The 23,124-nt window shown below is 44.1% G+C and overlaps 2 protein-coding genes across 8 annotated transcripts in view; one reads left to right on the top strand and one right to left on the bottom strand.

Moving 5' to 3' along the window:
• LOC129857379 (oxidation resistance protein 1-like) overlaps positions 1-14,062 on the top strand; it is a 179,410-nt gene extending 165,348 nt beyond the window's left edge. For 5 of the 7 annotated variants that reach the window (XM_055925578.1, XM_055925581.1, XM_055925576.1 and 2 more), the window contains 7 exons: positions 3,327-3,492; positions 8,331-8,411; positions 10,340-10,465; positions 11,090-11,242; positions 11,453-11,548; positions 11,868-11,941; positions 12,188-14,062. In XM_055925578.1, coding sequence (XP_055781553.1) covers positions 3,327-3,492; positions 8,331-8,411; positions 10,340-10,465; positions 11,090-11,242; positions 11,453-11,548; positions 11,868-11,941; positions 12,188-12,323 — 832 coding nt within the window. In that variant the 3' untranslated portion in view covers positions 12,324-14,062. Of the gene's footprint in view, positions 1-3,326; positions 3,493-3,543; positions 5,807-8,330; positions 8,412-10,339; positions 10,466-11,089; positions 11,243-11,452; positions 11,549-11,867; positions 11,942-12,187 lie in introns of those variants that run through there. The other 2 variants (XM_055925582.1, XM_055925579.1) reach the window with 2 other exon arrangements.
• Positions 14,063-14,260: 198 nt separating this feature from the next.
• LOC129857381 (squalene monooxygenase-like) lies at positions 14,261-21,437 on the bottom strand. Its single transcript, XM_055925583.1, has 11 exons — positions 20,784-21,437; positions 20,353-20,608; positions 19,823-20,000; positions 19,495-19,591; positions 19,176-19,289; positions 18,836-19,007; positions 18,250-18,345; positions 17,859-18,001; positions 17,292-17,388; positions 16,763-16,850; positions 14,261-15,889 (listed from the first exon to the last, which is right to left on the bottom strand). The coding sequence occupies exons 1-11, from the start codon at positions 21,057-21,059 to the stop codon at positions 15,697-15,699; spliced, it is 1,710 nt and encodes a 569-aa protein (XP_055781558.1). The 5' UTR covers positions 21,060-21,437; the 3' UTR covers positions 14,261-15,696.
• Positions 21,438-23,124: the final 1,687 nt, after the last annotated feature.

The following is a 23,124-nucleotide window of genomic DNA, read 5'->3' as shown; positions in this document are numbered from 1 at the left end:
CTCTGCAGACACACACTGTCACACACACAGACATACACAAATATCTATAGCATAGAATACATGTATTTTTCACAGAGGGCACACAACGAACCACTTTTTCCCCTGTGTGAAAAGTGGACCAGGCTGTGAAAAGCAATTCAGTTACATACATTTTGTGCAGTATCTCAGTGTGCTTTGGATGACATTTCTGTCCACAATAGCACAAATTAACAGTTTTTGCCCTTTTATGTAAATAGGTATTAATCGTAATGAGATCTGTCAATTTCGACTCCGCTGGGATGTTGCACAGCAATGTCAGCAGTATTCATAAGGAATGTATCGTTTAGGCCTTTCAAAGAACACTCAGTACAAGGAAATATGTATCTTCATCAAAAGCTGTAAAATATGTTTTTCTAGTGAATTATTCCAAATTGCTTCAACAGCTTAATTCAATTAGTTAATGCTGAAAAGTCACTTTGTTGCAATGAATTTGCCACAACCTCATTATCAATGTTGGGTCCAAGCACAGTGCTGCCTTTGTCTCCAGTCCTGGAGAGAGAGAGGGCAGAAAGTTATGAATCTGATAAGATGTTTGACCAGCCATTCTTTGACTTTGGAAACTCTGCCCTTCAGCTGTTTTCATTCCCAGTAGCCAGTAGGCTTGTGTTGACCAGCACAGCACACTCCTCTCAGTCTCACATGTTAATCTCATTTAAAGCAGGCAGACAGGCCACCAGTATTGTCTCTGGTCACAGACACAGTCACACCACCATCACCATGGCCATGTGCCATTGTAGGGTGGTTGGAATGTGTTTATCTCAGAATGTCTCCTGTAATGCTGCCCTGTTACACTGCTGGCTCTGTTCCCATGGATAGCACTGTGCCTTTATACACACACACACACACACACACACACACACACCCGTGCACAGACGTGCACACTTACACATACTCACGTACACACACACTTTCGTACACACAAACACACGTGCATGCACACACACACACACTGGCAAACTGACTATGCCTGCTGGATGACCTAGTTGAGTGGCGACCCAGAAGATGTGTGTAAAGTATCCTGACAATGGTGTGAGAGTTCCAGGCAGTGGGTAAAAAGACCATATACAGCCTGATACATAGAGACACAAGACAGCAGAGTGGCATAACAGCCTCATGCCATTTAGAGACGGCCACAGGAGACAGGAAACAGGAGACAAAGGGCTGTGAGACATGGGTTTAATTCTAGACACAGGAAAGGTAGGAAGTATACGGAGGGTACGGGGCAACAGAGGATGAACAGCAGAGGGGCTAATGATCTTGGAGCAGGGGGGAAAGGTCTCGGCTTCTGGGGGTGTAGCCGCGGGGCTATAGCGGCGTGCCAGCGCATCTGGCTTGACCTTCTTGGATACCAGTCGGGACTGCAGAAGTGAAGTGGCCCGGGCCTTACTGAACCCCTCCCAGAGGTCCACGGAAACCTGCGGAGACTCAATTAGCAGGAATTGGATCGTCTCGCTGTGGTTCCCCGACACTCGTAGGTTGACGGGGGTGGTATGGTGGGTGACCCGCCCTTCTAGCACTCTAACACCCATAGGAATGGAGAGGGGTTGAGTGGGGATGCCCAGCTCGGACGCCAGGGTAACGTCCATGAGACTCACATCGGCCCCCGAGTTGATGAGTACCTAAGGAGAGTTGGACTGGCCGCCCCAGCGCAGGATGGCACGGAGAGGGGTCAAGTAAGGGGAGACGAAAAATAGTCTTTAAGATCCACCAGAGTACTCACTCCAACGAATGAGCTAGGTCTCTTGAAGGGACAGGTAGACACAAAATGACCAACAGTTCTGCAGTACAGACAACTCTGGGCGTCAAGTCTGCGTACGGGTTCGGCTGGAGACGGCTTAGCCCTGCCGAGCTCCATCGACTCGGGAAGAGGTGAATTGGCTGTCTCCGGAGGCTCTTGGAGGGACTTGGGTAAGCTCGGATCCTCTCGGGGACGTAGACGCCGGGGACTTCCGGAGTTCATTAGATGCAAGGTGGGATTGGGACCACAATCGGACCTCTTCTCCCTCCTACGTTCCCGTAGCCGACCATCGATCCGGATGGTTAAAGCGATGAGTGAGTTGAGATCCGTCGGTAGTTCTCGGGCTGCCAGCTCATTCTTTACCTCCTCCGATAATCCGTGCAGGAACATGTCGAACAGCTCTTCCGGGTTCCAGGTACTCTCCGCTGCTGGCGCGCGGAACTCCACCGCATAGTCTGCCGCACTGAGAGAGTCCTGTCGAAGCTGGAGTAACTTCCAGGCAGCCTCTCTCCCGGACCACGGAGCCTCAAACTTTTTTCACCTCCGCCACGAATCCATCCAGACTGAAGCATACGGCCATACGACTGTTGTTCCCAAACGTCCGTAGTCCAAGCGAGTTCCATCCCGGACATCAGCGTAATGAGGTACGCTATCTTAGAGCAGTCAGAGGGAAAGGAGGAAGGCTGCAGCTCCATGACGAGGGAACACTGAGTAAGAAACGCCCGACAGGTGCCCGACTCTCCATCGAAGCACTCCGGGGAGGTAAGTGGGGTTCCCGGGAAACCGAAGTGACGGCGCTGCTACCAGCCGGGTTACTAAGGGGCTGGGAGGTTACCGTCATGGTAGGCTGCCTAGTAGACAACCCACGGACTTGCTCCCTTAATGTGTCCAATGCTTGGTCGTGACGCTCGGCCACAGCCTGAAACCCTTCAATCAGACCACGAAGCAACTCCTCGTGCCTTCCAATGACAGCTTCTTGGGAGGCGATGGCTTTGTGTGGCTGGTCCGAGTCTGCTGGGTCAGTCATGGCCAGTTCGTACTATCACGTTTGAAGGTAAGACCCAGGTGCAGACAGTGTCAAAGGAACAAAAGTTTATTAATTCGAACACGGGAAGGCAAATGTACAGGACGGCAGGCAGGCTCAGGTCAGGCAGAGGTCGGTAATCCAGAGTAGTGGGGCAAAGGTACAGGACGGTAGGCAGGCAGGCAGGCTCAAGGTCAGGGCAGGCAGAGGTTGGTAATCCAGAGTTGAGGGCAAAGGTACAGGACAGCAGGCAGACTCAGGGTCAGGGCAAGCAGAAGGACAAAACCGGGAAAACTAGAGAACAAGAATATAGACAAGACAGGAGCAAGGAGAAAACGCTGGTCGGTTTGAGGAACAAAACGAACTGGCAACAGACAAACACAGAACACAGGTATAAATACACAGGGGATAATGGGGAAGATTGGCGACACCTCGAGGAGGGTGGAGACAATCACAAAGACTGGTGAAACAGATCAGGGCGTGACAGTCTGACTGTCTGTGTTTCTACCTCTCTCCCCTCCCCAGGTCCGAGCACCTGTATGTGTTCTTCATCCAGTGGACCCCAGACATGTATGGGGAGGGGGTGAAGGGCATCGGCCACGAGCCAGGGTTCATGGTGGTCAAGAAGCCTTCGGGGTTCGAGACAAGAGAAGACGAACCCCTCACGGATATCAACAACAAAGAGTGGGAGGTAAGGACTAGAGAACTGAGGTGTTCCACACTACATTCTACACTCTGTGTTGTTTCTTACATGGCTGGATGTTGCTGTACAGTAGTATGTGTAGTAGTTACAATACAATGAGTGTACAAAACAATAGGAACACCTTCCTAATATTGAGTTGCACCCCCTTTTGCCCCCAGAACAGCTTCAATTCGTTGGGGGAATGGACTTTACAAGGTGTTGAAAGCGTTGCACAGAGATGCTGGCCCAGGTTGACTCCAATGCTTCCCACAGTTGTGTCAAGTTGACTAGATGTCCTTTTGGTGGTGGACAATTATTGATACACACGGAAAATTGTTGAGTGTGAAAAACCCAGCAGCGTTGCAGTTCTTGACACTCAAACTGGTGCGCCTGACACCTACTACCATACCCCATTCAAAGACGCTTAAATCTTTTGTCTTTCCCATTCACCCTCTGAATGGCCCACATACACAATCCATGTCTCAATTGTCTCAAGGCTTAGAAGTTCTTCTTTAACCTGTCTCCTCCCCTTCATCTACACTGATTGAAGTGACATCAATAAGGGATCATAGCTTTCACCTGGATTCACCTGGTCAGTCTATGTCATGGAAAGACTAGGTGTTCCTAATGTTTGGTACACTCTGTATATTTACCTTCTCATCCAGCCTGTGTTGTAGTCCATATATGTCGTATGTGTTATATGCTTTCATTCAGTCAAGTGATTTCTTTTGTGGTGATATGACTGTGTGTAGTGTTAAATGGAATGTATTTGCATTGTTATTCTGCCGTCATCATTATCTATGCTCCTTAATGTTATTTGTGTGTTCAAATTATTGCACTGTCATTTATGATTACATTGTTTTGATCAATCTGTCCAAGTGTTTGCTTGATGTGTTATAGTTATGTTTATTGTGTAATTTGTGTGAACACTATTTCCTTTGGTCGGAAATGCGCAATTTTCACTCAGATTACAACAACCACAATGTTTTGCATGATTGTGAAATCATTTTGTTCCAAGTCAGTTGTCCACGTTATTAATGCAGTGTATATGGCATGCATTAATATCTCTGTTGTCGTCGGTCATCCCAAACTATAGTTGTGCTGGATGACCTGACTGACTGTGGTGTTCCGCAGTTGTAGACAGATGGATGGAATGGTTCCCGTTGTGAAAAGCTGGTTGGTTCAATGCCGGGAAGGCACATAGTGAATTCTTTAAAACATGTGTGGGCATTCTTGTGACCGTAATATACATAGTTGTGTTCAGTTTGCTCATTCTCTGCCCTATCCTTAATAGTGGCTTTATGGGGTTTTCAGTTCCCCTCAAATGTGGAAGTAGGGTTTTAGGATTTAAGAAGCAAGATTTTGAAAGAACAAATTAAGAACTGTTAATGCATTATTCTGGTGTGAATGTAGAGGAATGGGGAAAAGTCCAGTGTGTGGACATTGCTGCTCAAAGTCTGTCCAATAGGCCGGCTGGCTGCACTTGCTTGAGGTATAATGGTGAGAGGATACATTCATTGCATACAGAAATTGATACGCAAGCTGTAGCTGGGATTTAAATTTTAATGTAAATGAATGATGTAGGAAACAAAGTGGGCTGATTTGTTTGGGCCTGGTCCTGAAGAGGCTACATGATCCAGTGATTTGAATAAGTAAATAGTTGCCTCTCTTTTACGTTGACCCTTTAAGGTAAACATGGATTTTAAACAACACTTAGATTATTTGTCTGTAATAACTATAATGCTGTTAGCCTTTTATTATACTTTATTGGTCATTGATCATTAGGTCTACTGTGCTGTATGTGTATTGTATGTCATGCAATATGGCAAGTATGACAATTCAAGCCACTTCATTGATTAACGTTTGATGTGTGCCCAAACTACTCAAAGGTGATCCACCAAGCTTTTTATTGTTACAGTGATGTTACACGAGAAGTGCATTTGATCTCCCTCCCTACAGTACCTCATGAAACATTTAAAAAAATGTACTGGTATTGTATCTTTAAATTGCTCTCGTGAAGTATGCAAATAGGAAGTGCCCTCTGCCTTTGAGCAAATAAGGAGCTGGCTTTGCTCCTGTCCTGCATTGCCACTGGCTCTTGCGGGTGTCAAACAAACATGGAAGACCCTTCTAAAATGTTTCTATTTTAGTTAGCTAGTAGATTCCCCGCCCGTCCGGTGTCAGGTTCAACATCGACTTGTGGAGATTGGAAATACTTAAAGAATCTGGAATGTGACTGTCGAGCTCAACCTCACCCCGAAAGAAAGAAATGTTCTCTAGAAGGGTGAAGGAAGAAACGCCGCTGACCCCTAAGTACACTTATGTATGTATCTATAACAGTCCGTGTTTTAGCTACGCGTGTTTTGTTGTTGTTAGCCTGCTAGCTACATTACTGGATGGCTAGCTTGCTAGCAAAATGCAAGCGGCTTGCCCAGTGACTGACTGAAATCAAAATAGCCACTGACATATCTGATGAGTCTAAAAAGACAGCACTTGATGTTGTCACTTTGTATCACTCCTTTTCTTTGGTTCTCGTTTTGGAAAGTTTTGAGGTTGCGTTTTTTCAGTGAACAGAACAGTTTGTGAACATCGTGCTACATTGTATATAACGTTAGTAACTAATAACGTCGTAGCTAATTTACGACATTGTGTCAATACACTGTGTATAGCTTACCGTTTTACAATTTCCATTGCATTGACAGTGATCGGCTTCTCTGTAATGGTGAGATATTATATCTATAACGTTAGTTGGATGGGCTGATGCAATGTCGTGTGTTGGAAAGAATGACCTTCATGTAAGTTGTTATTTGGGAGGAAGGGGAGCAGAGAATAGCTTGAATATTGTAGCCTGGTCTCAGATCTTTGTGCTCTTGCAAACTCCATTTCTCATTGTCAAGCACAAACAGACTGGCACCAGGCAATGGTCGTTGGCCAGCCTGAGACCATCCTCCTGAACACAGAAGATGGAGACTGCAGCAAACTGTCCTGACTTGGATTTTCTCAATAGACTGCACTTTAGTGTCAGCTAAAGTTAGGCTCCAAATAAATATTTTATGAACACTGTAGTTTACCCTTTTCTTTGCATTATTGAGAACTGCAATGTGGCAGCTTGTTTGGGAAAACGTTATTTACACCATGATTTAAGGTGACTAAAGAGGTGTTTCAAGGTAACTTATTTCCGCTTGACCCAAGTTTGCCCAATCCAACTTGACTCAACTAACTTTTAACTAGTTTATGACAGCAATTCATGTATAGCCTAATTCTAGAATAGATTTGGACAATTTCATAATTGTTCTAGTTTTTGACATGCAGTATCATAGCATATTTATGGATAGGCTTCATTTGCAGGGGTACACAGCTCCGGTCCCTGAGGGCCACCCACCCACAGCACTGCTCGTGTCCATAGAAACCTATTAAGTAGGCCTACTGCACTGTATCTGGAGTTGTGCACCCCTTGAATGGGTTTGTTATGCTATTTCATATGACCCCATGATCGCACTTTGTGCTGATTCATGGTCACATCCCCTTGAAGAGCCGGGCCTCAAGGGGCTTAGCTACCTTCTGAAGTAGAAGTCTGGCTTTAAGATGTTATTGTGGAGGTAGAACTTGTAGCTATTGTTAGACTCAGCCAGAACTGCTAATAGGCTATTTTGAAGGGGGATTCCCGTGTGTGCTAGCTTCCATGAACTCTGTCTGGCAGAGATGTTTGCTTCAGTGCATTATTATGATTATTAATAATGATGATGATGAAAAGCAGCACTAGGACTGGGAATTGCCCGGGACTTCACGATACGAGATTATCACCATACTTAAGATATGTATTGCGATTCTCACAATTCTGCATATTGCTCACTATATGTCAGCTGCAGAGAGAGGAGAGCATTAGAAAATGAGTTTTGATCATTTTGATAGAATTGCTGAAAATATGTTGGCTCACTATTTAAAAAGGTGCAGAACAAGCTATAGGATGAAAAATATTGGGAGTTTTGGCGCCGGTACAGCCGACTAGCACTAGCTAAAGCTACTTAGACACCCCCTGCCCCCTGATACTTGGAGTCAACGTACCAATATTGCCCAAAATAATATTGCGATATGTAACTGTATTGATTGCCCCCCCCATCACTAAGTAGGTTTACTACTCCCTTATTGGGGGGAGGGGTGTCAGTAAATCATCTCTGCTCAGCAGGTCAAGCGAGGCTGTCTGGGACTTGTTCTCCATGGCTTAGTACACATACTGACAGGCTGTGTTTTGATATGATTTCTGGACGTGGCTAATTAAATCGTTACATCAGAATTCTTGGGAGTTCCTCTGTGCTCTTGTCCTGCTATACCAAATGGGTGATTCAATTTGACTTGCACAGTATTGTTCAACAGATTCAACATGTCTGTACACTAACAGGCTGGCAAGTGCTTGATGGTGCACTGGTGTCGTATCACCTACAGTCCAACGGATCCTCTCAATTGATTAAGATTATCAGAAGAATGTCCTTGTGTGGCTTCTCTGGTTTAAGTCGTTTTTGTTCTGCCTGTGTCAGAATGGCTTGTCTGCCTCTCGTCCCTCTGGCTGGTCCTAACATCCACTAGTGGTGTTGATTTAGATTACACAACCATGCAAAACACTTCTATTGGTACATATCAACCACCTCTTGTTCGAATATTAGACTTTAAACCAAGCCTATTTAATGGAGACCTGAATATCACATACTGGTAGATTAAAAAATATACACAGTGATGTCAGGTCTCTCCACCTTCAAATGTACTCTCTCCCCTCCCTCTGCTGTGCTCATCCTTTTTCCTCCATCGCCAGCAGCTGAGTTACACTTCCTCTTCCTGTCTCCGCCCCCCAGGTAGTGTCACTGACTGAGTACCACCGCCGGATCGATGCGCTAAACAGTGAAGATCTGAAATCTCTCTGCAAGCGGCTTCAGGTGCCCCACTCAGCAAAGCTCCAGCTCTCCATTCCCTTTTTCTCGATTATGTCCCAAATGGTACCCTATTCCTTATGTAGTGCACTACGTTTGGCCACTATTATGTAGGGAATAAGGTGCCATTTTTAGATTAGCCCCTGCCAGGCTCTTAGCTTCCCAGTGTGTTTCTGACCTCTTGCCTCTCACCCAGTTGTCCTAGCTGGACTGACCTTGACCAGGGCCCTGGGATGGGCCGGCACTATGATGCTGCAGCCTCGTGTAGCAACTGTCCAAAGAACCGCTATGAGGATCATTTGAAGAGTTTTGTGCAACCAGCAACTAATTCCTGGTAGAGAAAGGGAGGAGGGTAATTTATGCCTTCATGAAGTTCCCATAATGCCCTGCATCCACTTCTCACAGCTCCTCACTGACCACTGCGGTGGTTAGTTTCAAGAACACATCATTCCTGTTTATTATTAGCCATAGCTAATTAGATAGCCTAGTCCCAAGACTGTCATAGAGACAAAGAATGTGAATCATAATACAATATGTTGTAGCTCATCTCTGTTGAGGGAGGGGGATTTTCCTGAGGTTTCTCGACTCTGTCAATCAAATGTAGAATTTGTGTTCCTCCTCTTCTGAGTGACTCCTCACAAACTGTGTTCATCCATCCACAACTGGGTAGTGGGGAACTGCTGCTTCCCCATCCGCCTCTGCTTTCTATTGGAGGGAGAGGAGAGGGGAAGGGAGAGAGGTAGACAGGGATGGTGGGTGGGTGGAAGTGGGATTCGATTCAATCCATTAAGTGGGTGCAGGATTGTTTGCGGAGGACAATGCAGGTAATTCAACAGGACTGTAACGTGATCCCGGTCAGGCCACCAGTGGCTAGGCTCTCTACAATCAGGCCTGTTATGGAGACAGATGAACAACCCCCGCCGGAACACAAACAGTCCAACACCGTGTGTCCAGCTCAATCACAAATAGGCCTTCTGGACCACTCATTATTTACTGTGTTTTGCATTTTCTGCAGCCAACATTCCTATTGTGCTAACTATAGAAATATCCAGACTCGGACGTTATACCATTTAGCCTCCTGATTTGCCCACTGTATATGGATATAATGCACATTTCCAAGTGTTATTACAATTCTGGAGAAGCCCACATGTTTTTATGAGCCATTTAGGCTCTCATAAGCCAAGGTTGGCTCCTTTTAATGTGTTACTGACATAAAGGAGTCTGGTCTATGTTTCCCTAAACCCATTGCTGCCAAATTGATGATTTTCAAAGCGGAGTTAATTTGTTATATTAATTAGGTCTATCTTGTATATTTGTGTTTCCTGGGGCTCATATTAGTCTGTAAATAACCTGCCTCTGCTGATATGAGACTTTATTCATATCTTTAAAACCACCTGCTTAGAAATCATGACACACCCCCACTCCTAGTAAGTAATGTGGTATCAGTTTATTAGCCTATAGACAATATCTAGCACAGTGTATGGTTTATTAGCCTATAGACAACATCTAGCACAGTGTTTGGTTTATTAGCCTATAGACAACATCTAGCACAGTGTTTGGTTTATTAGCCTATAGACAACATCTAGCACAGTGTTTGGTTTATTAGCCTATAGACAACATCTAGCACAGTGTTTGGTTTATTAGCCTATAGACAACATCTAGCACAGTGTTTGGTTTATTAGCCTATAGACAACATCTAGCACAGTGTTTGGTTTATTAGCCTATAGACAACATCTAGCACAGTGTTCATCCCAGTCTAGCTCTGTCCCAAATGGCACCCTACCACTTTTGACCAGGGCAGAGTAGTGCAATTTGTAGGGGATATGATGCCATTGGGACATATCCTAAAGCGATAGACACCCCATTACCTTTACTAGTTAGACCCCACCCAGCCCTCCTGAGCGCCTGTCTGACTGTTGTCTGTGTGTTTTCAGATCACCACCAAGGAGGAGGTGAACTCTAAGCATGCCACCTCTATCAAGACGGAGCTGGAGCCTGAGACCTTCAGACCCAACCTCAGTGAACCTAGCGAGCTGCTGGAGGCACAGCAGATAGAGAAGGTAATACTCACACTGCTGACGGGCACAATGGCTTGATCCATGCCCATTGATTGTCAATGGGCTACTTCCTAAAGCAAGGCCTTCAGCCAGAGCAGTGCTGGCCCTCCCTGAGGAGCTATCTGTTTTGTGACAGCAGGGTCTTGAGCCTCATCATTACAAGGCTGATGGTGTAGTAACTGAATCAGATATTCTCTATGAATAACAATACTGGGATGGTTGGGGTTTTCAGATAAGGTTTGTTAGGGTTTTAACATGAGTGAGGTGGGGTTAGTCTTCAGGAAAAAGGCATATTTTCATGTAGTCCTATAGCTGTTGGGGAAAGTGGATTCTTTTTGGGGAAAATGGACTCTTGTTAGGACATGCCACGAAGGAAGGAGCCTTAGGAATGTGTGTGACTAGCCTGCTGCGCTCTTATCGTAGATCTCTCTGTGGTCGACACCTAATGCCTGTTCTCCTGAGACTGTTGTGTTCTGGGTGTGTGGAGCTCAGTTACTCTCTAACAACCAGCTGTGTGAAAAGGTCACTGCAGCTGTAATGGACCATTGATGTCTGTGGCCTTTTCACAGCTGGTTGTTTCTCTCTCATTTATGTTTATCCCCCCCGGCGTCTGTCTCTTTTCTCCAGCTGGCGAAGAACCTCCCTCCCCGTACCATTGGGTACCCCTGGACCTTGGCCTATGGCACCACCAAGCATGGCATGAGCATCAAGAGCCTTTACCGGGCCATGCAGGGGCAGGACACCCCCGTGCTGTTGGTAATCAGGGACAGTGATGGTGGGGTGAGTGGGACGGCAACACTTCTCTATTAGGCCTGAATCCAGATCTGTGCACCTAACTCAAATGTATATATTTCCATTAACTCCAATGTGTAGTTTATGCAAAAGTGTGAGACAAGCACGCTCATCTGAAGTTAGGATTGGGCATTTGAGCTGTAATGGGTTACCGTGGTCCCGTACTTTCTGTTTCCTGACCTGGTTGTGTTGCTGCAGGTGTTTGGTGCGTTGGCGTCCGAACCCTTCAAAATCAGCGAGGGATTCTACGGCACGGGAGAGACCTTCCTCTTCACCTTCTGTCCAGAGTTTGAGGTAGGCTGACCTCTGACCTCTCTGATTGGTGACCCTTATTCTGAACTGGCCAGTGTGGTCCAGTCACTTTTACTCCTCCTAACGTCCGTTGTAAACTCATCCAACCCTGCTCTGGTCTTAGCAATTAACATGCACATCGATAAGCATTTTCCTGAGAGGAGAACTAATCAGTTGTTTTCCTTATTCAATTAACGAGGCATCATATTGTTATTAGTATGCCTCATATTCTCTTGACAATGAGGAGCTTATGTAAGATGGCATGAGGGTTTGTAATGATATATTTACACAGATGGTGACGTGCTCTGTTCTATGTTGACAGGTGTACAAATGGACAGGTGACAACATGTTCTTCATGAAAGGAGATATGGACTCCTTAGCTTTTGGTGGTGGAAGGTACGTACCTGCTATTTTATTTTTATGTAAAAGTTTTATCTAGCAATAAACTTTGAAACTGGGTTGTCAGTTAAGATGTTATGGTTAGTCTACATTGCACAGTCACTGCTAGGTGTGTTCAGATGAGTAAAATGGCGCCCATCGTCTTAAGTTTGTAAAACAGACTCACAGCATGTATGTGATGTTCTTGCTGTCTGGATTGAGTCTCTGAAGATGCTGTGATGTGTTTGTCTTGATGTGTTTCAGTGGTGAGTTTGGCCTGTGGTTGGATGGAGACCTGTACCACGGCAGGAGTCACTCCTGTAAAACCTTTGGCAACCCCATGCTCTCCAAGAAAGAGGATTTCTATATACAGGACATTGAGATCTGGGCTTTTGAATAACAAAACCCACCACTGGAAAAAGAGAAGGACTGAACATCCCTACAATGTTGTCTGAAACCTAACTGCACATCACCACCCTGCTCCAACCCACTGTCTGGGGCTCCCAGGACGGAGCCAGCTGAAGGATGCGTGTTGTGCGTTCATACGTTACTACTGCAGTTATAACAGAGCTTTTCTTTGTGAATGACCTTGTGTGTATCTTGTTACAGCTGTGTGCAGCGTCTTTGAGGAGGTGTACTGTCCTGTACTATACTGTGAGGCATCAGGGGATGTGTGGGTTTGTTAGAGACCGTAGGGACGCCTTGTTGCAGAACCGAGGAGGAGCAATCAGATTGCTCTCTCTGGCCTCAGCAGGAGATGATGTCGGCTCAGGTTTGGGATTGAGAGAGAAACTGCCGTAGTCCAGATTATCTGAATTTGAGACACTCAAGGAACCCCGCCCCTCAGAATTTGGTTGAAGTCAGTCAATAGGATGTTACTATATGTGGTGTTACAGGCCTTTAGTGGAGAGATCCAGTAATAAAATAAACAACATGCATTCCTTTGTTCTCAGAGGAGACGGTTGAACCTAACATGGTTCTGATTGGTGTTCAAAAACTGAAGGAAGAATCTCAGCAGGATGTGAGGATGATGACACTATTATGGGGGGGGGGGGGGGGTATTTTACATCTTTGGTTTACTTCTGAGGCAAGAACTACGTATAGAGTGTTGTGTATTGTAGTCCTCCTATTGTTCACCATCATAGCAAACGCCATCACAGCACATAGCTAGAATCAGAATATTACCCATCGTTGTACTAATAATGTTCTGTTCAGTGGGTGTACTACGTGTGAGTTCAGCTACCACCGGCGCCCCTCAGGAGTCGTGTGTACTGTTCGTAGACAGTAATGTGTTGCAATAGATTTGTGGAATATGCAAATTACTGTCATGTGACCTCAAATAATCCAGGTTGGCGCTTTTCCTCGCCTGTCCGTGGCTCTTTATCAGAGAGGACTTATAAAGATTTCTTGTCTTGATCCACAATTGCTTTTCTGGGTATAATTTGAAAAGCCTGAGATGTGGTTAACTGTTTTACATGCATATGACAATTGTATATTATTTATATATATGATTATATATAAATATATTATATATGTTGCTGTTGTGTGACAATGATCTTTTTGTGCTGATGTTTCAGCTGTTACAAATATAATGTATATTACCCTGTAAATTAATGTTAAAATAGTAGATTTGTTCCTATATAGAAATACATATATGATTGGTGGGTTGCTTCTAGCACTTGAATCCGGTCTAAAAGCGTTATAAACCAGGTTCTTAGACTTCTAGTAGCTGTACAGTACTTTTTGTTTAGAATCATAAACATGTTAACTGTTAGTAGAAAGCTTGCTGCTATAATATTAAGGGTAAAGCTAAACTAATGCTCTGTGTAACTAAAGGGCAGTGTTGTTGTCCGGGAGTGAGGAGGCTGAAAGTCGAAGAAGAATTGAACTCTCCTCAAGTTCTGCTCAGTGGTGAGTCTTCATTAGTTGATAGACTGACTGTTAAGACTGTGGACTAAGAGAAAATATGTACAATTAAACTTCACAGCAGCTTTCCTTCCCATTTCTGGTCTTCCACACCAGTATTTGTGTCTGTGGAGTCACAGAATAACATGGATAAGTCCTCCTAATTATTTTACAGGAACACAATCTATTATTGATGTATAAATTAAGAAATAATAAAATTGTTGTAACCTGGGACTTGTCTGAGTTTGTATTGCTTTCAATCCCCTCCTTCCAGCATTTGCTCAAACTTTTTGATTGTATATTGAGTGCCACCTAGTGGACATTTGTATTAGTGCTTTTCAGGATTATTGGTCATCACCTCAGTAACATTAATCTAGTTTAATTTTAAAAAGTAGGTCGATTGTAAAGATAAAACATCAGTCTCCAAAGGAAGATATTTAACTCCATAATGGCTCATTTATTAAACAAGAAATTAAACCAAATACAATTACAAGTAAATATTCTCACCAACACAGTGCAAAATTCTGTCATGAATTCCTCCCTAAATGCTGAAGAGATGGATGGGGCAGTGGACCATTGGTCAGGGACTTGCTTTGTGGCTGGGCTACATTCAACTATCTCAGGTCCTGAATCAGCTCCCATTTCACTGTGCTATTTGTTTCTGTTGCAACCCTCCCCTCCTCCAGGCACACAGGCAAACCCATTTTTTAAGGCAGGAAAACTAACTTGGCAAAAGTTAAGGACAGGTGATCTGACTTGAACCAATCAAACCGTTTAATACGTAATCATTTGATTGTACATGTACAGTTAAAATAATTGCAAATGCACAAGGAACATGCTTTTTCAGAACAAAATAAGGACACCGTTTTGATTAAGGGTAGACAAACAGCCAACTGTGTTTTTTAAACCGTCATTCACACTCAGCTTCATGTGGGGGAACCAACTGTGTAAGTGCTTCGGGTTGAAAGAAGTCATTGGCATGGAGAGAAGATAGAACACAACCACTGTAGTTTACAAGCAGGACGGACATGTTATGTCCTCATGTTCAATTAGCAGCAAAGTGGTTAGACAGACACCTGTAGTCAGTCCTACTGTATATTCAGCTGGTTATTTGGTCAAAAAACCCTTATTACGCATTGTCTGTTACACTACGTAAATGCATGGTTGTGATGTCAATTCTGAATATACAAGGCATTACTAAATAATTCAATTTAGACCTCGTCCTTAGAAGAAGTCCTATCATTGAGCAGACCTTTTAGGCAGAGATAAAGACATCAAGGTAAAACGCTTCAGCACTGAATAATGGTCACTTTAGAGACCTGTATGAGATCCCTGTTGATAGTGATGATAGGGTGGTGTAATATTAAAGAGGCTATACAGAACTTTTGCCTCTAGGGGTGCGCTTCAGACAAAAGGGATCCCTGGCCTAAATGGACAGAAACATTGTCCAGAAATTACATCATTGGACAGAAAGTGGCATGCCTCTCCACACCCAACGAGTAAAAGCATAAATTGTTGGCCTAAAACTAAGTGGTTTCATATAAATCATACATACAGCCAAAATGACTTGACAGTTAACTACACTTTCTTAGTGTATCTTTAGGCCACTGTACTATTTGTATGTCATGTCACCATAAGGCTGGTGGTGTGTGTGTTCTCCACCAGGGGTCAGTGATGGCACTGCTCAGTAAATGTATTCACAAGAAACTAAATGGAAGAAAACAGGCAGAAACAGGGTAGGGGTGAACCTGAACATCTTCGTATTCCATTGCAAAATGTCTTGCTACGTTTGTGCACTAATGAATACGACCCTGTTGTCTAAGGCTGGTGTGCGTTCCACTGGGTTAGGGCTCAGATTAGATCACTGCTCAGTACACCAGGTACTTGAACTCAGAGTAAATGAGGGGAAACATGACGGTACAGGCGCGGTACAGGATAGCGCCACTCGTGAATAAGGCTCGGGGTTTGGTGAACCACGACTCAGACTTGAAGCTGTAGTAGATGGCGTACAAGGCCACGGCAAAGAAGTGTCCAATCAGAGTCATCGGATGGGGCGTCAACCTGGGAATAGAATGGATTGAGAGCTAATTAAAACCATAGACAATTGATTGATTGATTGAATTTGATCATTAACAGTAGTAGGCGGCCCAAGCCGGAGACAACGTTACATACATAACATATTACTGAGGATAAAAACACAATAAGGGCTGAAGGCTTATTTCCAATGTGGTCCTCTAATGTCAATACAGGTGCAATACATTTACATACACTGAGTGTACAAAACATTAGAAACACCTGCTCTTTCCATGACATAGACTGACCAGGTGATTCCAGGTGAAAGCTATGATCCCTTACTGATGTCACCTGTTAAATCCACTTCAAATCAGTGTAGATGAAGGGGAGCAGACAGGTTAAATAAGAATTTTAAAGCCTTGAGACAATTGAGATATGGATTGTATATGTGTGACATTTAAAGGGTGAATGGGCAAAACAAAAGATTTAAGTGCCTTTTAACGTGTATGGTAGTAGGTGTCAGGCGCACCAGTTTGAGTGCGTCAAGAACTGCAACGTTGCTGGGTTTTTCACACTCAACAGTTTCCCGTGTGTATCATCGATTGTCCACCACCCAAAGGACATCTAGTCAACTTGACACAACTGTGGGAAGCATTGGAGTCAACATGGGCCAGCATCCCTGTGCAACGCTTTCAACACCTTGTAAAGTCCATACCCCCAACTAATTGAATCTGTTCTGAGGGCAAAAGGGGGTGCAACTCAATATTAGGAAGGTGTTCCTATTGTTTTGTACACGCTGTGAATATTTTACATACATATATTTTTGGATATGTTTTTAAAGGGGAATATTGCATTGACATACACAGTCAAGGATCAACTGTAAGAGTTTTGAAGTGTGTCGAACACATTAGTGAGACTCACACTGAGAGAAGACCAATGGGACCGTTGACACACTCCCCACCCAGCTTGAAGTAAAGGAAGCATGCCTTTCTCAGCTGGTGGAGAGAATCTGAAAGACACAAACACCAAACAGCTCATATGAATATGCATGTCAGCCATGAAGGAGATTACCGTAAGCTAAATGATACAGTTTATCTCAATGTAGTACCCTGCTGGTAAAATACACAGCTTAACACTACAAATTAGTTCAGCAGAAATGATTTATGCTGAATATCTCCTAAATGTCCCTCTCTGTTTGCTATAATCGGCCTAGCTAAGTGTTTAGTGTCAGTAATTTGCGGTATACGGACATGTACTGAGAAGAAGTACTGGACCGTTAGAAAACAAATGATTGAAGTAGAGACATTGGTAACAATGTAATTAAAGCCTACAGGTATAGTGCATTATAATGTTATAATGCACCAAAAGACTTGGCATAACCACGTATGACCTTATTCTATCCATCATGTGTTGGCAGGGGATAGTAAAAAGGACAGAGAAGGAGACTCACTGTCTGTTGCAGCAAACAACTCGTACAGGGCTTGAGCCAACACATTCACCACAAAGGAATGTGATGACTTGCGTTCCCAGTGGAATTTTTTCTTTGCCTATTATGAAAAATATAAAAAAGAACATGTTTTACATTTCAGCCTTATGCAGTAAATCCTAACATTGCTCTGTAACTATTCCTTTGACTACTACAACACTGTGGATTACAGAAACAATATGCCCTGTGCCGCACATAAAAAACTCCCTAACGTTCTGTGGTAGTAGGTGATTGCAATGCAATATGGACCCACATTCCACAAAACAACAATACACATTCCAACCAAGGCCATTCAGACAGTGATAATGTGTGTGGCGGAGTCTGGTCTGGTGGAAGCTGACTCCGGACCACATATCCCCCTGGTCGGCTATTCTGTCTGAACCCCTCTACTGTCTATTCCTTCTTTGTAATACCCACTATCCAATCATTAACATAATACTGACTGTAAGTCACTCTGGATAAGATGACCAAAATGTAATGGAAATGTAATGATCATAAGAAAGGGGGATGAGATTAGGGATGTGAGTTTACCTGGAGCATGGCTGTGTTGTCGTACAGGTCAGGGATGTTCTTCATCAGGCTCCTCCAGATCAGGACGTCGTTGAGGGCCACACTCATCCCTCCTCCGGTCAGAGGGTGTCTCATGTTGTAGGCGTCACCCAGCAGGAGCACACCTGGAACAGGACAAAGGCTCATGTTAGCCCCAGTCCACACCTCACTAACATTACACATTTACACTGCTAGAGGGACCATCTTTTTCAGCAAAATATCTGATCTTGTCAGGCTTTTAATCTACTTAGCTAAAGATAAAATAGTTTATTGACCATGCACTGAACTCTCCCACGTTGCGTTCCAAATGGGACCCTATTCCATTTGCCCTTTGGGACACAGCCCAACACTGTGGTCAGTATTTGTGTCCTACCTGGCTTGTTGACTGGGGACGGAGGCAGGAAGCTTGCTGGCATAGACCTCAGCCGGTCATTCTGCAGAGCCACCATGAACGGCTCCTTTAGGTGTTCTAGAGAAGAGACAACAGAGTCAGGTCAGAGGTCACACATTCATCACCATAAAGATGGGTGGATAAAGAATTTAAATCAACACAGAGTGAATGTCAACCCATAATGCCGTCATTTACTCGTCGTGTGTTGAAGCTCTCAAGCACATATTCATGTGGGTGCTTTACATTGGTGGTGGATATGGTTAGTTTGCACTTAAGTCTCACGAGGCCCGAGGCCATCCTTCCATCCCTCCATACGGCAGCGTAGCCTAGTGGTTAGAGCGTTGGACTAGTAACTGAAAGGTTGTAAGATCGAATCCCTGAGCTGACAAGGTAAAATCTGTCGTTCTGCCTCTGAACAAGGCAGTTAACCGACTGTTCCTAGGCCGTCATTGTAAATAAGAATTTGTTCTTAACTGACTTGCCTAGTTAAATACAATGTAAAGGACGTTGAACACATGGGAAAGCTATGCTGTTTAAATCTCTATACTGTATACCCTAAATTCCTTACCTGGTAGTTGTGGGTGTATTTTCTCAGCCATGTACTCAGTGAGGTTCCTGGGCATCTCTCCTCTGATGTCCACCAGCACCCTGGTGTCTGAGGAGGAGATCTGGTAGATGAGGACAGGGCTGGGGTTGGCCAGGACCAGCTCAGCATGGTGGGGCTTGAACTGGGGAGAGTTCTGACCACGACAGGAGAGAACAGAAAGGAAATACATTAGTCTGACTGCATTTTATTAATTGTTTGTTTGGTTGGTTGGTAAAAAGTGTCTGCTAAATGGCATATGTTAGTTGGTTGGTCGGTCGGTCGATTCATTGATTCGCTCGTTCATTCATTCAATTGAACAAACCTTCATGATACATCCAACAAAGTGAGAGGAGGTCTGGGCCTTCCCAGCTACCAGGCTCTTCCTGAACTTTGAGAAACAGCCGTCAGCTACTACAGTTACTGCTGCATGGACCTCCTATGGGACAGGTTAACACAATTACAACAGTTAAAAACACATTTGTTACACTGCTTGTCTTATCAATGGATCCTGGTGAACTGCTAATCAATAGGTGTAAATACTATCAAGTGTAATTGTAAGTATCAGCATGGGGCTATTTTACACAGCAAAGGCTATCTGGAGAGTAACAGAGTATAAGCTGCATCGCAAGCTTAGAGGTGACCTTTGTGTCTCCTGTCTCCTTGTCCCTGTACTGCACTCCTGTCACACAGCCATCCTCTTCCTCCAGGCTGGACACAGTGCCTTCTATGAGCGTAACACTAGGCGAGAGCAAAGTACCAGTTATTAAGAAACAGTAGTTATAGTGATGGAATTAATAGAGACAGGTTCTTCTGAACACATGACCAGACCAGGAAAAACATAATCAGCCTATAAGAACTAAACCCTGGATTTGATCCTGGTCAAGTCATGTGGTCAGGAACAAACGTGTGGCCTTAGTGATAGTAATGACATGTCCAACAGGTATAGTGAAGGTTCTCTCCCAGCCTTACTTTGGCTCAGCGAGGGCGGCTCTGCGCAGGCCCATGATAAAGCGTCCGTGGTGAAAGGCCCTGCCACACTGGATACTGCTGTCTGCCTGGGGATATGGGATCTCCACCTCTGTGCTGCTCTCGATGTCATGAATCACATAGCCGTTCACCACGTGGGCATCCAGCCCCTCCACTGAACCTGAGAGGAGAGCCCAGGGTTAGGCAAGGGTGATGAAACACTTTTCATTATTCATTTAACTCAGGTCTTTAGTGGCAAGAAGGAATGTCTTTACATTAAATAGGGACTTGGGTGTCTTTGCTACAGTTTGTTTGGTCCCATTTTAAACAAACAACTTTTAAAGCCTTTATAGGGCCTTTATTATAGGTTATAAGCCCTATATAGGTCCTGCAGTGAGCCTTGCTCGTTGAGCACAGCCCCCATTTAATACAAGGGCTTGTTGCGAGTCAGCCCATTGGTTGTTTTCCCCACGCTATCACCTTTTTACACGTAGACCCCACACTCTCTAGTTCATGCTGCAGAGACCACTCACCCTCCATTCCCAGTTCTCGCAGGGCCCTGTATCCACCAGGCTGCAGCAGCTCTCCCACTATCCTGTCAGGCTCCTTCAGGTCCCTCTCTATCACAGTGACCCTCCGGCCGTCCCGGGCCAGCACTGCAGCCATGGCCGACCCCAGGACTCCCGCCCCTACTATGATCACATCCGGCTCCTGAGATGCAGGAGAGTCCCCTGCTGCTGGGGGGCTCTCCATGGCTGAGGAACACACTCTTTTCCTCCTGCCACCTCCCTGTTTAGAGAGAAAGCAAGGAGGTTTTTTTTACCATAGAAGGTTAAAAAAAAATGAAGTCTTTGGACTATAATTGGACACTATTTTATTGTGTATCGTGTATAATGAAGTAGGCCAATATTCTAGTTTATTTTTTGTTTTTGTTCTTTAACAGATTGTAGTTATTATTACTCACCTTCTTTGACGCGCTCTCTCCACTCCTGTGCCTGACAGCTGAGGGTTTCGGTATAAATGTATTGACGACCGGTAGGGATAATAAAAGTTCGAGCGGGAATTGTAGAATTTGGGGTACCTTGCATGTATGTCCTTGGTACCTGACATAGGATAGCAGCATCCCCACTGCCAAGAACACTACAGCCGCCAAGATTATCTCTTTGTGAGCATACTCCAAAACTGCGTCGCATTTCTTATAAACGTAGGTGAAACTTGCAATTCCAAGAAAAGTCCACATATTTATTCTATTATTAAACTAGGCTACTTGAAATGAATAGGCTAACTCATCCAATAAATGACCACTGCTCAGAATGTTTCCTAACCTATAACCTGAAACTAAATTGCAAAAACAAAACGTAGCCGAGATCCTGGTAATAGAATAAAGTGCGCAATAAAATCTTATCACAGTTCAACAGTTATTTAAAAAATAGCAAATATTATATCTACTGGCGTAGACTATTGAGCATCCTATTTCAGTTGCTTCAGCAAATCGTAGGCCTAGTAATATTTACAATATATCCGTTAATCAAAAAGAAAAGTATTCAAAACCATTACAATTATTCCACCAGACATTTCAGATGGTTTCAGAGGATGCTAAATATTATATGATGAGATAGGTAGGAACTTCGGGTTCGCAGGTTTGGTGTCCCGCCCTCTCTGTATCTGAACCGTCCAATCAGTAACAGCACATCGGTGAGCAGAGCTCACGCTATCTGGCCATTGGCCAATCCTCGGCTGCTGGTTGGAGCGCTGGCTGAAAGAGGATAGTATGATATGATGTCACTGGAAAGGTGTCTATGGACCAGTTTCTGTGTTTGCAAACATTGCCTCAAGAGGGCGATACGCGAAAGTTGGTGGCAGATCAAGGGGAAGTTCTTATAGAACACAGGGGAACGAGCCTATATTTACATGTTGCTTATAAGTGCATTTCATACTACTTTTGGATTATAATTGGATTTTAATCCTTGTATGAATGTCCTGCTTAATAATAATGCTTTTGTCATCATCGCAAATCAACTGCATTATACTTAAAAAACCCTTCACCTTTAACCAGTAAGATGGCTTTTGCTACAGCCTATATCAATGGGCGTTAGCATTCTAGCTAACAACTTCTGCATCCAAAATAGCTATTTTGCAAATATCACAAACAAATAATCTTAGCGACTGTTCAAGTAAGAATTCAATACATTATTGTAAGCTTATGAGAACCCCAAAAAGTTATTTTGTTTCGAAGTAATACAAACGTAAATGTAGGCTATGTTGAATGGGCGCAGATGGCGATGGCTTTCTTGTCAGTGTGTCGTATACTGGAAAGGTGTCTATCGGTCTACAGTTTTACACTACGGAGGAAGTTACCAAACCGGTTCACACTCGTATGGATTGTGTTACATACCGGTATTTTGCCTTGGGGTGATTATGTAGATACGTAGGATTGTGAGAGGATCAATACAAACATGTATTTTATTTCTGAGGGCATCCGGGTGTATCGTCGGACAGGGCCACAGTGTCTCCCGACAGCTCCAGGCTAAGCCTCCAGTTTTTATGCTGCAATAGTTTAGGTGTTGGGGTGCTAGGGTCAGTCTGTTAAATCAGGAGTATTTCTCCTGTCTCATCCAGTGTCCTGTGTGAATTTAAGTATGCTCCCTCTAATTCTCTCTCTCTCTCTCTTCTGTTTTAGACTCTACTGTACCTGCTGTCTCTAACTCTGAATGATCGGCTATGAAAAGCCAACTGACATTTACTCCTGAGGTGCTGTCCTGTTGCACCCTCTACAACCACTGTGATTATTATTATCTGACCCTGCTGGTCATCTATGAACGTTTGAACATCTTGGCCATGTTCTGTTATAATCTCCACCCGGCATAGCCAGAAGAGGACTGGCCACCCCTCAGAGCCTGGTTCCTCTCTGGTTCTTCCTAGGTTCTGGCCTTTCTAGGGAGTTTTTCCTAGCCACTGTGCTTCTCAATCAATCAATCAATCAATTTTATATAGCCCTTCGTACATCAGATAATATCTCGAAGTGCTGTACAGAAACCCAGCCTAAAACCCCAAACAGCTAGAATGCAGGTGTAGAAGCTTCTACATCTGCATTGCTTGCTGTTTGGGGTTTTAGGCTGGGTTTCTGTACAGCACTTTGTGACATTGGCTGATGTAAAAAGGGCTTTATAACGTCGATTGATTGATTTATGTTGGGCAGCCTTATTAAATATTGTTTTTTTGAAAGTCTTTTTGCCAAGACATCAACCTTTTTCATGTTACTCTAACATTAGAAGCTAAGAAGCAACACTATATACATTTATTTT

Source organism: Salvelinus fontinalis, chromosome 6 (assembly GCF_029448725.1).
Source record: "Salvelinus fontinalis isolate EN_2023a chromosome 6, ASM2944872v1, whole genome shotgun sequence".
NCBI lineage: Eukaryota > Metazoa > Chordata > Actinopteri > Salmoniformes > Salmonidae > Salvelinus > Salvelinus fontinalis.
This window is presented reverse-complemented; position numbering and strand designations above follow the sequence as displayed.